The sequence below is a fragment of the Ctenopharyngodon idella genome, chromosome 5 (genome assembly GCF_019924925.1).
Source record: "Ctenopharyngodon idella isolate HZGC_01 chromosome 5, HZGC01, whole genome shotgun sequence".
In the NCBI taxonomy this organism is placed as follows: Eukaryota; Metazoa; Chordata; class Actinopteri; order Cypriniformes; family Xenocyprididae; genus Ctenopharyngodon; species Ctenopharyngodon idella.
Window position 1 is genome coordinate 44,821,900 of NC_067224.1, and position 16,711 is coordinate 44,838,610.

Consider the following 16,711-nt stretch of genomic DNA (forward strand, 5'->3'; position numbering starts at 1 on the left):
GTGTAGCATTCAATAACGTCAACAATGCCACGTTTAAATAAATAAATTAAATAATAGTTCAAAGGCGACCTCTTATGCCCCTTTTTACAAGATGTAAAATAAGTCTCAGGTGTCCCCAGAATGTGAAGTTTCAGCTCAAAATACCCTATGGATTTTTTATTATACCATGTTTTAACTGCCTATTTTTGGGTGGGAGAAAAAATGTGCTGATTTGGTGTGTGTACCTTTAAATGCAAATGAGCTTGTGCTTCCCGCCCCCAAGCTCATGATTCCAATACACCAAAGCATAAATAATACAGGAGAAGCTCACACAGCAAATATAACTCTCAAAATGGATCATTACAAACTGTTTGTGATGCAGCATATCAGATCATGTAGGTATGGCATGTATTTTGTGGATGTTTGCTAACATTCGATTCTGAAAGAGTTTTGATGGCGTGCTGCACGGCTAACATGGCTAAAGCTACACACTGTTGAAGAGACTCAATAAGAATGGAGTTGCATTTATGAATTATACATACTGCAAGCGTTTTTAGGTTAAAAATGAAAATAATGACATGGCTCTGGTCTCCGTGAATACAATAAGAAACAAATGGTAACTTTAGCCAGGAATGGGCAGTATTTATGATACATGTATTTCAAATATAAAATAGTATTTTGTAATTTGTATTTGATAGGGTTGATGAAAATGGCTTCATATTTTGTATCAAAATACTTTATAGAGTAGGGTCTAAAATACTATTCGGTATAGTGAACCTGCTTGTTATTTCTCCCTAGTCGAATCGATAAATCTTGTTCTTTATCTAAACGCTTCTAATTTTGAAGTTGAAGAAGTTAAAGTAAAAAAGTATCCTCCTCATCCAGTCCCATCAGAAACAAACAAGGGCTATCCGTCCCCGAACTTGGTGGCCAAGCATGGGGTCTGGGCCAAGGCCACGGAACCAAAGGAGCCTGACCCGCCGTGGCGTCCCGAGCAGCCAGCGCCACTGTGGCGTCCCGAGCGGCCAGCACCTTCCCTGCACCTGCACATCCTCATCAGCACTCCCTTTAAAGACTCACTCCTCCTGCACTCCCTTGTCTGTCCTCGTCAGTGTTTAGTTGGTTGTTTTTGTTCCTGCTCCTGAGTGTTTTGTGTTATAGTTATTGTCAATAAACCTTTGCTGCTCAACTAGATCCTGCATCCTCACTTCGTTGGCAACCAGCCCTGACAAAGGCTAGATTACTGTAACGATGTACTGGGTGGTTGCCCTGCATGCCTAATAAACAAACTCCAGCTGGTAAAAAAAAACAGCAGCTAGAGTTTTTACTATAACCAGGAAGTATGACCATATTAGCCCGGTTTTGTCAACACTGCATTGGCTCCTTATTAAACATTATTTACATTTTAAAATCTTTCTAATTACTTACAACGCAATAAGTGGTTTAGCTCCTCAGTACTTGAGGGAGCTCTTAACACATTATAGTCCTTCACGTCTATTGCAATCTCAAAATTCTGTTAGTTCCTTTTGTGCAGGGTTAGACCCTACTCTGAAGTAGAAGCCAATTTAGTTCCCCAAAAGGCGTTCCTATAGCTAAAATCATTCCCAGTTCCTGCGGTGCAAAGACACCAAAAGCCTGTACTTCTGCCAAAAGTTATAACACTATGTACGAAATACAGCGGTTTTGTTACAAAATGATTCAGTGTTTTTGAACGAAACATTAGAGTGAATGACTCAATGACCCGTTTATAAAGACACTGCATCCAAAATCGAATAGGCCTAGTTCCCTACAATAGTATGCAAAAATCAGTAAGCCAACATAGTAGCAAGTCCAAATACATAGTATTCGAAAAACTAGGCGACCCGAATGACTTACTACTTCCATTGAGATTCTGTAAAGCACATTCGATGGACACTTTACTATCTCATGATGCTACGGGAGATTTGTGAATGGCAGTGAAGCTGACACTAATGAAAATATGGTTAATGTAGTACATCCAAATTTCATTCATATTACACACATACTATACAAAACATATTAAAAGTACGTTTCTAATTAAATGTGGCGAGTGACTTGCTCAGTTTCTGAACAAATCAGTCATTTTGAACCTAATGACAGATTTAGTTTCAAATTTTAAAATAACATTTAATTTTTAAAATTATTTCATATTTTCAATATTCAAAATTCTGTTTTTAAAACACCATAGTATCTTATTATTCTAATTTAATTTATTGAATAAATGTAAGAATTTGACATAAAAGATCATGTATATGTCTAATAAGGTTAGAAAAAAAGTTGCATGTATAAAGTCCATTTAAAATGGAATTCAGTTTAAATATAAAAATTAATTTTGGTCACTGCTCTGAGCTTACCACTGCACAGAATATGAATGGTATTTCTGAATATTTTCAGAAGTCAGCAGTCCACGACAGACCTAAACCAACCAAGTTACCAGCACAAATAAACACTAAGCTAAATATAATCCAATTACTGTTTTCAGCAAAATCCCCAGAAAAATTGGGGACAAAGTTAGAAAGAGAGAAAGTCCAGGTTACATTACCTCTTTACAGCAGCTGCTGAGGGACTTGGCGATGACCTGAATAAAGCGACTGTCGCTGAGAGAAAGCTTTGGACCGACCAGGTCATCTGTCATCTCACCACGCAGATTTTGACTCATCATCTTATGAACAAATAACATGTTTAATTAATAAGTGATCTAAAACAAGTAATAATTATCTCATTATTATTATTATTTACAATAGAACTACTGCTTATTATTATTATTATTATTATTATTATTATTATTATTTGAATTAAACTCAAATTTAAAGCTGCTGTCTGTAAGTTTTGCCTCTTTGTTGCTATCTCTGTTTGAAACTAGCAATTGCAGTTATTTGCAGAATTATCATCTTTACGTGGGTTGTGCATCGGCACGGCTCCTCAGAGTTGATGAATCTAATGTTTGCCGTCAGTCACCACATCGGTGTGGATACTGTACTTCAGAATCACAGACTGTAGTCTGGAAGTATGACCAAAATAAGGAATTTTAAACGGAAAATATCATCTGAACAAGTAATTAATAAATCTGCCACTTTTATTCTGACCAACTGAAAAAAAAAAAAGCATTACAATAAATTGCGCTACCAATGGTGATTAATCATCAACTCATATCACATCAAACCGTGCAAATTATTATTATTGTTATACTTTGTTCTCAAATAGTTAATGTTAACAACATCAGCATTGCGTGACTATGTGTATTTAGCATGTATTAGTGTTACCTGTAGATTTCCATTTCTGTATCCACTCCAAAGTCCGAAGTCTTTTGCTTTTGACTACGGGTGAATCTCCAGCTGTCACTGATGATTGTCATTTGGACCTTTCTGAATTACGCTTCTGGATCATGCTTGAATTTCCCACAAAAAAACCCCCACCAGTACCGATTTTATTAGAAAACATTATTACAAGCTTACCGTTGTGAATCAGGCTAGATAAGGAGATAGTTTTGAACACTGGCTGGTTATGTACTTGCTCAAATTGACTTTGGATCATTTTTAAACAAAAAAAAGTTACGGACTGCAGCTTTAAATCAAATTCATGTGTTACAACTAACAAACTACTAACAAAAATAATTAAAGAAAAGGTAATAAAAATTAGCTTGAAAAATATATTGAAAACATTTTAATTTTAATTTTAATACTTGGCATCTGCATTTTATATTTGATTTTTCAAAAAAAAAATTTTTACTAATACACTACCGTTCAAAAGTTTGGGGTCGGTAAGATTTTTTCAATGAAAGAAGTCTCTCCCGCTCACCAAACCTGCATTTAAATTGCTCAAAAAATATATTAAAACAGTAACATTATAAAATATTATTATATTAAAAAGTAAAATTTTTAAATATCACGGTTTGCAGCTGTGATATATTTTAAAATGTAATTTATTCCTGTGACGGCAAAGCTGATTTTCAGCTCCAGTCTTCAGTCACATGATCCTTCAGAAATCATTCTAATATGGCGATTTGGTGCTCAAGAAACATTATTATTATTATCAATGTTGAAAACAGTTGTGCTGCTTCATATTATGTGGAAAACGTGATACAAGATTGATTACTGACCCCAAACTTCTGAATGTTAGTGTATATGTTATTGACCCAAATGTGATTTTAATGTATTTTTAAGAGACATTTTTCCATACCTTCTTCTTCTCTTCTGTACTGAGGTCTTTTGCCAGCACATAGGAGAGTTTTGAAAGAGCAGCTTCTGGGGTCATATCACCTCCAGCGATCACACCGGCTTTATACAGAGCCTGCGAGGGAAAATTAAATTACACACTCCTGGAATCCACCCACATAAGGCCTTTCTTAAGCAAACTCCCAAACCTGGCCAGTTTCATATGTGCCTTTGACCGTGCCCCGGAGGCACTGGGTGCAGTTGATGATGATGACTCCTCTATCGGTCGCTTTTTTGATCTCATCCAGCAGGTCATCGCGGTCAGGAGCATTACCGGTGCCGTAAGTCTCCAAAACGATCCCGTCCATAGGAGGCTGCAAGAAGGCCTTGACCTGATGAGAGAATGAATCTCATTTTAAACATCTGAAACTCCCAAAATTTCGGCTGAAAATTAAACTGTCAGTATTTACTAAACACTGTAAAAATAATGAACATTGTTATGGACAGAATGAAGAGATTTGGGAAAAATGTGTGGCAAATAAAGGCAGACTTAACCACATGGCCTTACCGTATCAGTAGTGATTCCTGGGAATAGTCGCAGGACACCCACATTACTGTTCAATTCTGTGCTGACAGTGAATTTGTCCACTGTACAGGATCGCCACACAATGTCCCAGTCAACTAAAGAGTAAGAAATTAAGCATAATCCTCAAAATAACATGTCTGAATGAAATAAATAACACTGCTTGAAATTTAATGTCAACTCCCTTATTAGTGATGCTGCAGTGTCCTGTAACGTAACATAATATACTTCTCTAAAAATTAAACTTTTTTTCTTAATCATTTGTGTATATGTAGTTTTTATTACATATGAGACACAAAGGGCTTTTTTCTGGTCCTTTACTCAATTTAAACTGTTTTATAATTATTTTTATAACAAAAATTATGTCATAGTTTACTCAACCTCAAGTTGTTCCAAAACTGAATTGATTTTCTTTCTTCTGCTGAACACAGAAGAAGATATTTTGAAGAATATGGTTTGTTGTGGGGCACCATTAACTTATATAGTATGGAACTATGAAAGTCAATAAAGCCCATCAACTGTTTTCTTATAAACATTCTTCAAAATATCTTCTTTTGTGTTCAGCAGAACAAAGAAAATCAATTCAGGTTTGGAACATCTTGAAGGCAAGTAACTGATGACAGAATTTTCATTTTTGGGTGAACTATCCCTTAAAAGCCTCAGTTCCAAATCATTGTAATTGCATAGAAAAGAGCAACCAGTACATACTGAATTTCTATGGCAGAAAACATTTGTGTAAATTTTCATTTTTTAGGAAAACTAGTCTATAAATAGACTTATATGGCACTAAGATTGTGTATAGATGTTGGCAGAACTGTAATCACTTATGATGTCGACTTCAAGACTGGCTAATGGCCGCAGGTTTGGTGAGGTAAATGCGCCAAAGCTTTCAGCGTCCACTTTGGTGACACGATTGCCCCTGTACAACTTTTGATAAAAATACAGGCAAACCTGTGAAGAAAGACACAAAGGGTTTTTTTCTGGTCCTTTACTCAATTTAAACTGTTTTATAATTATTTTTATAAGAAAAATTATATCATAGTTAACTCAACCTCAAGTTGTTCCAAAACTGAATTGATTTTCTTTCTTCTGCTGAACACAGAAGAAGATATTTTGAAGAATATGGTTTGTTGTGGGGCACCATCAACTTATATAGTATGGAACTATGGAAGTCAATAAGGCCCATCAACTGTTTGCTTACAAACATTCTTCAAAGTATCTTCTTTTGTGTTCAGCAGAACAAAGAAAATCAATTCAGGTTTGAAACAACTGATAAATGATGGGTAAATGATGACAATTTTCATTTTGGGTGAACTATCCCTTTAATAATGAAATTCTGAATGAAAACTATTTAATAGCCAACATTCTCCAAAACATCACAACTATTTGAAGGTATCTTGCACATACTGCATTTGTAATGGCTACAAAGGGTCAGTCTCACAGAGAATAAAAAAACTCACCTCAGGGATGATATACTGTCCTGCTAACAACAGCGCCCCCAAGAGGTTATCCCTCCCATCATTCCTCAACTCATAGATGGGCACCTGCAACATATAAGATGGTTGAGAAGCTAATAGGGAATTTAACATGATGTGTCTTTTGATGACCACTAGATAAATGTTAATATTGGAGGTAACTTTAAAAGGGGTCCTATTATGCATTTTCAACTTTCTTTAGAGCGTAATGTTGCTGTTTGAGCTTGAAAATGTCTGCAAAGTTACAAAGTACAAAGTCACTCCAAAGGGAGTTATTCTCTATATCAGTAAGCACCGATTCTGAACTCCCTGAAATGCCTCCTTTGTAGTCTTGATTTTCTTTTGAGAACAAACATGTCACCATATCACTCATTTAAAGCCCCCCTATCCTTTAAAACTAATCTTTGATCACTAAAATGACATATTTAAAGTTTTTTTTTTTTTTTTTTCATGTGAAAACATTTCTTCATGCTTTAAAATAGCTTGAATGTAACTTTACACCCTTGCTTCATTTAGTATACCATGAATACGCTAATTAGTCCTGCCTCCACTCACACGCATGAGCTCAGAGATCCACTTGGTCAACTTACTGAGGTAAACACTGCACACTGGTATCGTTTTTTTACAGCATCGGACACATAACGGTAATTAATATGATTAGCCTTGTGCTTGACTACATTATCAAACAGCTAATAATGTGTTGCTAATGTTAAAATATACCAGGATAACCTGGCTTCTTGAGACTCCCCTGCTTCACAGCACAGTTCATGATACGCTAAAGCCCACCCGCACGTTGATGTGATTGGTTACAAGGTAGCTTTCTGATGTAAGAATCACCAACAATTTCAAACCGTGTTTTTGAGACTGTCTTCAGATCACTGCAGTTTTAAAGAGAAAATACTCAGCAATGGTGCTGACTTATGAATTTGCACATGGTTTGTCTTAAAGCATATTAAAAACACCACATAGACATATAAACAACATTAAAAACTTGATTTTCACCACAGGGGGAAATAATTCATATAATTCAAGATATACTCAAAATAAAGGGGTAGGGCCTGGTTGAGTTAGTGTGTTGAAACTCGTGGTTATGGTAAGGGGCGGGACATTTTCCAAAAACACACTCAAAGCAGTTGACCAATCACAACACACTGGTCTAGTATAAATAGTCTGAAATGCTCAATATGTGCAACACAAAGGTGAGTAAATGATCAATTGAAAATGTCACATGTTACCTGTGAGCCAGTGAGGACGACAGGCTTTCCCAGATTCTCACACATGAAGGATAAGGCAGAAGCGGTGTAAGCCATGGTGTCTGTGCCGTGCAGGACGACAAAACCATTGTATTGCTCGTAGAATTTCTGTGAACATGGGGAACAAACTTTGAAAATCTCAGTAGTGATTTTGACATGCCAACTAAAGAATTGTTGAACTGTTCACTGATCTACCTTCAAGAAATTCAAAGATTATCTACAATTACAAATTTACAAAAAGTTCATGTTTTGTAAAAAACAAAAAACAATTTATCAGATCAGTTCTGTTCACAAATCAGTATATTCAGTCATGTCTCAGTACTCGACAGTGCGACTGTTTTATATCAGTTTAAAAAAAAAGCCCTGAAACTCATAAACATAAAGATGGTTAAAAGGGAAGCACCTCAATGTCTTTTCCAATTTTAGCCCAGTCATCTGGGGTCATATTAGAGGAGTCGAGGAGGGGAGAGTACTCTAAAATGGTATATACAACCCTTGGTTTCTGTTTGGAGGGTCTGGGGTGAAAAAAAGAGAAAGAACATGTTTAAAATACAGCAAAGTCTTTAAGTTTATTCTAAAATAAAATCACCCAAGCACTGAAACAAGCTCTAAAAGTAAAGCAAAACTTCTTATTTAAACCAGCAAAGACCATTGGGCACATATGGGTTAGTTTAGCTAAATTAACTAAAAAAAAAAAAAAAAGATATATATTATTTATTGACAGTGAGATTCTGTTTGGTTTCTGGGGTGTCTCCTCTATTTAAAAGTAAAACTATTTGTGCGTCAACAGATGAGTAAATGTTGTGAAGCAGCAGACTTCAGACTTCGCTCATCAATCTGTGGAAACATGGTGTAGCCTAGTTAGGAGTAAGGAAGAGGGGATAAAGAAAGTTAATAAATAAATCAGTTAAATAAGTAATAAGTTAATAAATAATAAAGCTAATACATACAGAACTAAGGCATCAAACATAAAATTGACTTTCTTGCTCCTTTCTATGACAATAATCTTAACCCATACACTTGTAAAATATAGGCTGGTATATATGCAACATTTCAAATTCAATTTGCTTACATAATATACACTGATCAGGCATAACATTTTGACCACTGACAGGTGAAGTGAATAACACTGATTTTCTCTTCATCACGGCACCTGTTAGTCGGTGGATATATTAGGCAGCAAGTGAACATTTTGTCCTCAAAGTTGATGTGTTAGAAGCAGGAAAAATGGGCAAGCGTAAGGATTTGAGCAAGTTTAACAAGGGCCAAATTGTGATGCTAGATGACTGGGTCAGAGCATCTCCAAAACTGCAGCTCTTGTGGGGTGTTCCCGGTTGGCAGTGGTCAGTATCTATCAAAAGCGGCCCAAAAAAAGGAACAGTGGTGAACCGGCGACAGGGTCATGGGCGGCCAAGACTCATTGATGCACGTGGGTAGCGAAGGCTTGACCTGTGGTCCGATCCAACAGACGAGCTACTGTAGCTCAAACTGCTAAAGAAGTTAATGCTGGTTCTGATAGAAAGGTGTCAGAATACACAGTGCATCACAGTTTGTTGTGTGTGGGTCTGCATAGCTGCAGACCAGTCAGGGTGCCCATGCTGATCCCTGTCTACCGCCGAAAGCACCAACAGTGGGCACGTGAGTATCAGAACTGGACCATGGAGCAATGGAAGAAGGTAGTCATAATGTTATGCCTGATCAGTGTATAAGGTTTTAAAATAAAGTTATAAAACCTGTGGAACCATATATATATATATATATATATATATATATTATTCATGTAATATTACTTATTCAAAAACTGTGGTGCATGTAACTGTGGAACATGTAACAAAAACACACGTATTTCATGTATTAAACTTAGTACATTAATATTATATTGAAGGTCGAAATGGCCACTGTGCCCTTCTGTGCCTCCACTGTGTGATTGTGCCGTTGTGATTTAATGTGCTGAGTGAAGTCATTTTTCCCACATGTCCGATATTAAAATCAGTGTGACACTCTTTGCAAAAGGCGTGGGCATTGTCAACATGGCTTCGAGATATGAAACTAAATTCTTCCGACCAGCTGTTGTTAAATTTACATGTATATTTTACAAATACCGAGTCTTCTCCCTTTCATTTCTATCATTGATGCTTGATTCAACTTCCTGCGTCTACTACCTGCACAGATATCAACAGCGCAACTGGGCTGTAGGTTGCCAGGTTGATGTCACACATGGGTTGAAATTTGTATGATGTACCGATAGGTTGTTTGCAATCACGTGGTTCTGGTGACGCACAAATTTAATGTGGAGGGCAAGCAGTGAAAATTAGAATGGAAGAGATGGTGTAAAGTCCATACTGTGCTGGTGTAGAAAGGTATAAACAGAAAATCACAACATATTTTGGATGTGAACCTTATGTTATTAAGAGGAGCAATTTTTCTACTGAATTGAAAGACTTGACTGCCATCGAGGTGGTAGATATACACTGCGTTCCAAATTATTATTCAAGTGACATACCAGTAAGATTTAAGTACAAACCCGATTCCAAAAAAGTTGGGACACTGTACAAATTGTGAATAAAAAAAGGAATGCAATGATGTGGAAGTTTCAAATTTCAATATTTTATTCAGAATACAACATAGATGACATATCAAATGTTTAAACTGAGAAAATGTATCATTTTAACGGAAAAATAAGTTGATTTTAAATTTCATGGCATCAACACATCTCAAAAAAGTTGGGACAAGGCCATGTTTACCATTGTGTGGCATCCCCTCTTCTTTTTATAACAGTCTGCAAACGTCTGGGGACTGAGGAGACAAGTTGCTCAAGTTTAGGAATAGGAATGTTGTCCCATTCTTGTCTAATACAGGCTTCTAGTTGCTCAACTGTCTTAGGTCTTCTTTGTCGCATCTTCCTCTTTATGATGCGCCAAATGTTTTCTATGGGTGAAAGATCTGGACTGCAGGCTGGCCATTTCAGTACCCGGATCCTTCTTCTACGCAGCCATGATGTTGTAATTGATGCAGTATGTGGTCTGGCATTGTCATGTTGGAAAATGCAAGGTCTTCCCTGAAAGAGATGACGTCTGGATGGGAGCATATGTTGTTCTAGAACTTGGATATACCTTTCAGCATTGATGGTACCTTTCCAGATGTGTAAGCTGCCCATGCCACACGCACTCATGCAACCCCATACCATCAGAGATGCAGGCTTCTGAACTGAGCGCTGATAACAACTTGGGTTGTCCTTGTCCTCTTTAGTCCGGATGACATGGCGTCCCAGTTTTCCAAAAAGAACTTCAAATTTTGATTCGTCTGACCACAGAACAGTTTTCCACTTTGACACAGTCCATTTTAAATGAGCCTTGGCCCAGAGAAAACGCCTGCGCTTCTGGATCATGTTTAGATATGGCTTCTTTTTTGACCTATAGAGTTTTAGCCGGCAACGGCGAATGGCACGGTGGATTGTGTTCACCGACAATGTTTTCTGGAAGTATTCCTGAGCCCATGTTGTGATTTCCATTACAGTAGCATTCCTCTATGTGATGCAGTGCCGTCTAAGGGCCCGAAGATCATGGGCATCCAGTATGGTTTTCCGGCCTTGACCCTTACACACAGAGATTGTTCCAGATTCTTTGAATTTTTGGATGAAATTATGCACTGTAGATGATGATAACTTCAAACTCTTTGCAATTTTTCTCTGAGAAACTCCTTTCTGATATTGCTCCACTATTTTTCGCCGCAGCATTGGGGGAATTGGTGATCCTCTGCCCATCTTGACTTCTGAGAGACACTGCCACTCTGAGAGGCTCTTTTTATCCCCAATCATGTTGCCAATTGACCTAATAAGTTGCAAATTGGTCCTCCAGCTGTTCCTTATATGTACATTTAACTTTTCTGGCCTCTTATTGCTACCTGTCCCAACTTTTTTGGAATGTGTAGCTCTCATGAAATCCAAAATGAGCCAATATTTGGCATGACATTTCAAAATGTCTCACTTTCAACATTTGATATGTTATCTATATTTTATTGTGAATAAAATATAAGTTTATGAGATTTGTAAATTATTGCATTCCTTTTTTATTCACAATTTGTACAGTGTCCCAACTTTTTTGGAATCGGGTTTGTACAAACATTCAGATTTTAGTTTTTCTAAAAATGAGTCTTCATGTATTTCTAAACCCACTGTAAATGTTTCTCTTTGTGAGGTTTGGTTAGAGGTGGCTGAAATGCAACTTTACACACAACTGCCAGCCTGCATGGAGAGCTTCTTGAGACTCCAGAGACACCAGCAGCTTCAAATACCTGTTTGCTGCTCAACACTGGCTTTTTTTTTATAGCTGCCCTTTTAATACAATTAATTTTTTTGACAGGAACTTTCATTAATAAGCCTTTATCTGACCGAGTTCTGCTGTGCTCTAAATCACTCACAAATCTTATGATAATTCGATAATCTCCATTCAGTTTTCACACAATATTAGTTGTTTACATGCCTTTTGCACAACATTGGACCATTTCATGCTTTTCATCTTCAGAAAGATCTTTCTTCCTCCCCATATTGCATGAGAACTGTGACTTGCTTAATAATGTGGAACAACCTGTAAGTAGGGTTTCCATAGACCTGGCAAATTATTTTGTCTGAGATTGATACCAGTTATCTAAAAAGACATGGATAAATAAACAAACATTTTCTTAGAAAAACTAAAATCTGAATGTTTATTGTACTGAAATCTTACTGATATGTCACTTGCATTATAATTTGGAACGCGGTGTAGAGAATGTGAAGCTGCCGTCACGCCATATTCAGTTCTAGTCTGGATTGTTTATATCGCACTGCCTTTCTGCTAGTTACATTAAGGGCAATATTTTTGATTTTCTGTCGTGATTGTGAAAAATGTCGCCATTGTAAGTCATTTATGCTGAATCGAGAATTGCAACAGGAGCTCACTTCATCGTTCAGGGAAAAAACTGGACGGTGTAATACAATTTTCGTCTTTTCTACGTGTAAAAGGACACTAAGGGAAGCAGTTTGAGGAGGTGATGGGAAGACGCTGTATAGCAAATCTAATTGAACCCAATTTCTATCACTCAATAAAATAATCACATATTGAGTGTTTTTGAAAGTGTTGTATTTTGTTTGGTTTAATGATCAGTGAGTATCAGTGGTGGAGCCAGGACTTTTTCATAGGGGTGGCCAGGCAGGGGCCAGCAACCAGTCTGGGGTGGCACAGAAATCTTCATTATTTCAACATAAAAATGAGTCTGACTATAATGTACTGGACTGTGCCTACAACACAACTGAATACAGTTAATTTGTAGCCTACTTAATTGTAATTGAGATAGTGAATTAGAACATGGAATGCTGAGTGAATTCCTCATTCCTCACTTGCAGGCATATTAATAAAGGGCATCACACTACAGCTAAATTTCAACTTGTTCAGTCAGTTCTGGTTCTCAAAACCCCCAGTAGCTTGTTCTCCATTGTTGCATCTTCATGGATGAGACATGTAGATAATACTGTAGTTCAAAGACTATTTAACCTTCATTGAATTTTATGTATAATCAATGAACTTCAACAATTCTGAGTTTGTCTGTTTCAAAAACTAACCAAAAAAAGTAAACGCTAGATGTTTAACTTTCTATATTGTCAAAATAAATAATTGCAACAGTTCTATCATACCTAAATTAAACTCAGTACAAAAAAAAAAAAAAGTGTTCTCTTTTGAATTCCCATTTGCTGATGCGGAAGCCAACAGCACATAAATGCCAGAATGTAAATTAATTATTTTATGCATTTAAAATGTGATACATTTGTTTTGTACTTTATAAATTAAAGCAAAATTAGCATTTTCTAGTACAAATGCACTGTAACAATACTGAGAGACGAGGCAGAGAGAGAATCCACTTGCACACACATTTAATGACAAAACTCCACATGAATAAACAGGACCATCAGACCCAAAATACAAACATGCTCCACCAACAGCATACAGCGACTAACAAAACATAACTGAAAACCAAGGTCTTAAATACACAGAACAATGAGTAGCTAATTAACCGCAGGTGTGTTCAATGATGGTAACTATAACAACTAATGACCGCAGGGGGAGACAGAAATCAAACAGGAAAAGAACATGGAAACAATGATAACAGAGAAGACACTTCAACATAAGTCCATACAAAAACAAAAGACACAGAACTGGGATTTTGACATAGCCCCCACTCAAAGGAGTGGCTTCCAGACGCTCCTAAAAACCAGATGTCCAGCGGAGGTGGAGCGGAGGCGGACCTGGGGGCGGGATGGAGGACTAGGCCCGTGGAGCAGAAGAGACTGGAGCAGAGCGGTTGACCAGCAGGCTGGGCAGTGGGCCTTGCAAACGGGCTTGAAGACCCCCACGGCGAAGCAGATGACCACCACAGTAGTGCAGTCAAGGCTGAAGACCTCCACGGCGGAGCAGAAGACCACCACAGTAGTGCAGTCGGGGCTGAAGACCTCCACGGTGGAGCAGAAGACCACCACAGCAGTGCAATCGGGGCTGAAGACCTCCACGGCGGAGCAGAAGACCACCACAGTGCAATCGGGGCTGATGATCTCCACGGCGGAGCAGATGACCTGGACTGGAGCTGTCTCAAGAGCGGATTCATGGACTGGAGCGGGCTCTGGAGCGGATTCAAGGACTGGAGCGGGCTCTGGAGCGAACTCTTCAACTGTAGCACAGTGCACAGCCCAAACACTCCCAATGGCTGTGGCTATAATGGCCAGTGCTGCAATCTCTGAGGGCTCAGGCGTGGCAGCCATCTCGGCTGAGGGCTCAGGCGTGGCAGCCATCTCGGCTGAGGGCTCAGGCGTGGCAGCCATCTCGGCTGAGGGCTCAGGCGTGGCAGCCATCTCGGCTGAGGGCTCAGGCGTGGCAGCCATCTCGGCTGAGGGCTCAGGCGTGGCAGCCATCTCGGCTGAGGGCTCAGGCGTGGCAGCCATCTCGGCTGAGGGCTCAGGCGTGGCAGCCATCTCGGCTGAGGGCTCAGGCGTGGCAGCCATCTCGGCTGAGGGCTCAGGCGTGGCAGCCATCTCGGCTGAGGGCTCAGGCGTGGCAGCCATCTCGGCTGAGGGCTCAGGCGTGGCAGCCATCTCGGCTGAGGGCTCAGGCGTGGCAGCCATCTCGGCTGAGGGCTCAGGCGTGGCAGCCATCTCGGCTGAGGGCTCAGGCGTGGCAGCCATCTCGGCTGAGGGCTCAGGCGTGGCAGCCATCTCGGCTGAGGGCTCAGGCGTGGCAGCCATCTCGGCTGAGGGCTCAGGCGTGGCAGCCATCTCGGCTGAGGGCTCTGGAAGATCTGCTGAGACGTGATGAGGCTCCGGAAGATCTGCTGAGACGTGACGAGGCTCTGGAATGGTGGCCATCTTGGGATGAGACTTTGAGGTGGTTGCTGTGACAATTGGAGACTTTGGTGTAGCGAGTAGAGTGGATGTCACATTCCTCCTCCACAACATTGTGAGCCGCTTATTTGTAATGCCAAATTGATATAATGTTCCAGAGTCCAATTTGGGTCATGTAATGGCATAACCGAGTTGAGCGGCTCAGAAAGACCACCACGAAAAAAAATCATAAGACATACCATGTCCATTGAAGTTAAGTGTGCCAGTTCAATAAAATCCATGGTATATTCCTCAATTGTCCATTTCCCCTGACGAAGGCGCATGATCTGTGCGGCTGGATTCATAGTTGGTTAGTCGTTCTGTAACAATACTAAGAGACGAGGCAGAGAGAGAATCCACTTGCACGCACATTTAATAACAAAACTCGACATGAATAAACAGGACCATTAAACCCAAAATACAAACATGCTCCACCAACAGCATACAACGACTAACAAAACATAACTGAAAACCAAGGTCTTAAATACACAGAACAATGAGTAGCTAATCAACTGCAGGTGTGTTCAATGATGCTAACTATAACAACTAATGACCGCAGGGGGAGACAGAAATCAAACAGGAAAAGAACATGGAAACAATGATAACAGAGAAGGCACTTCAACATAGGTCCATACAAAAACAAAAGACACAGAACTGGGATCGTGACATGCACAGTTCCCTCATGTATTTATGCATTAAAAAATTACATATCAGTTTGTGCCTTATATTGTGATCTCACATAGCAGAATATATAGGCCTACATACATGCATGCACAGTTTTAACGCAGCTTTAATCACCTTTTTTGGTTATTTCATGACTTAATGGACGTCAGGACTACGACATTGCATGCTTGTAGTTTCTCTTGCGGTTCATTTATAGTGCGTAATATACAGCGCTATATTTGCGCGTGATTGAAAAGTGCACGGTCTCGCAACCCACTAGTTCAGAAACATTTATGTAAGCTATATATAATGTTTGCCGTTCACTGTTGTTCTGCTGAAGCTCATTCGGCACCTGTATCATTTCCGCGTGCGTTTGACTTGCGCCTGGTGCTGAGGCGAAGTTGGAGTGCGCGTCTGAAAAGTCTCCCGTTTTTTGTGGTCTTAAAGAGATGGTTCTGCATTTAAATAAACGCAATTCTTGTCAACAAAAAAAGTAGACAGAAACAGCAGTTGTGAGCGGGGTGGCCAAGATTAGGCCACGTTTTATTAAAAGTCCCCCCCATCCCCCGTGTATTCTACGCCCATGCTACATCCGATCCCGCATGGGCAAACATTATGCTACCAGCATGAAACAGAGGATCAGCTGAACGAGTGGACTTCCTGTCAAAATACTATACATTTTTACTGTCTGTAATATTCTCAGATGTGTAAAAATGAAAGAAACACCATCCTCCATGGGCTATATAATACAATTTCAATAATTTCTTTACTTTATTTTCATTTTTAATAAATTTTTAGATTTATATTATAAAACAGCACGTAAAAAAATGAGGGCAAGTAATGACAGAACTTTCATTTTTGGGAGAACTATTCCATGAAAACTGTAATAAAATTAGAAACCAACAATTCAAACCGTTTTTATTTTTATTTTATTTTTACAAATAGATCAATTCCAATATTGTCTAGATCTATAAATAGGAAAACTTCTGATTTGATCGCATATGTGTGTGCATCTGCGTGGAAACTTACGGCAGCACCAGCGTGAACTCCGGATAGCGCTCATACAGTTTTGTATCTTCCGCGTACTGCTCATCATGCAGAATAGGGAGTGTGCGAAGAAAATAATAAAGAGCATTTGGTTCTGGTTTCAGACCTGCAAATATAGAAGAAAAGCCTGTAAAAAG

At 38.9% G+C, this 16,711-nt stretch overlaps 2 protein-coding genes across 3 annotated transcripts in view; one reads left to right on the forward strand and one right to left on the reverse strand.

Annotated features, from left to right (window-relative positions):
• LOC127512278 (L-asparaginase 1-like) overlaps nt 1-16,711 on the forward strand; it is a 172,063-nt gene that overhangs the window by 132,044 nt on the left and 23,308 nt on the right. The gene's annotated exons all lie outside the window — the stretch shown is intronic.
• LOC127512277 (60 kDa lysophospholipase-like) overlaps nt 1-16,711 on the reverse strand; it is a 29,759-nt gene that overhangs the window by 6,893 nt on the left and 6,155 nt on the right. Inside the window, exons 2-10 of the mRNA XM_051893051.1 lie at nt 16,557-16,680; nt 7,866-7,977; nt 7,445-7,570; nt 6,195-6,278; nt 5,559-5,685; nt 4,720-4,832; nt 4,361-4,543; nt 4,177-4,287; nt 2,540-2,659 (exon numbers count right to left, since the gene is read on the reverse strand). Of these exons, the coding sequence (XP_051749011.1) occupies nt 2,540-2,659; nt 4,177-4,287; nt 4,361-4,543; nt 4,720-4,832; nt 5,559-5,685; nt 6,195-6,278; nt 7,445-7,570; nt 7,866-7,977; nt 16,557-16,680 (1,100 nt within the window). The remainder of the gene's footprint in view (nt 1-2,539; nt 2,660-4,176; nt 4,288-4,360; nt 4,544-4,719; nt 4,833-5,558; nt 5,686-6,194; nt 6,279-7,444; nt 7,571-7,865; nt 7,978-16,556; nt 16,681-16,711) is intronic.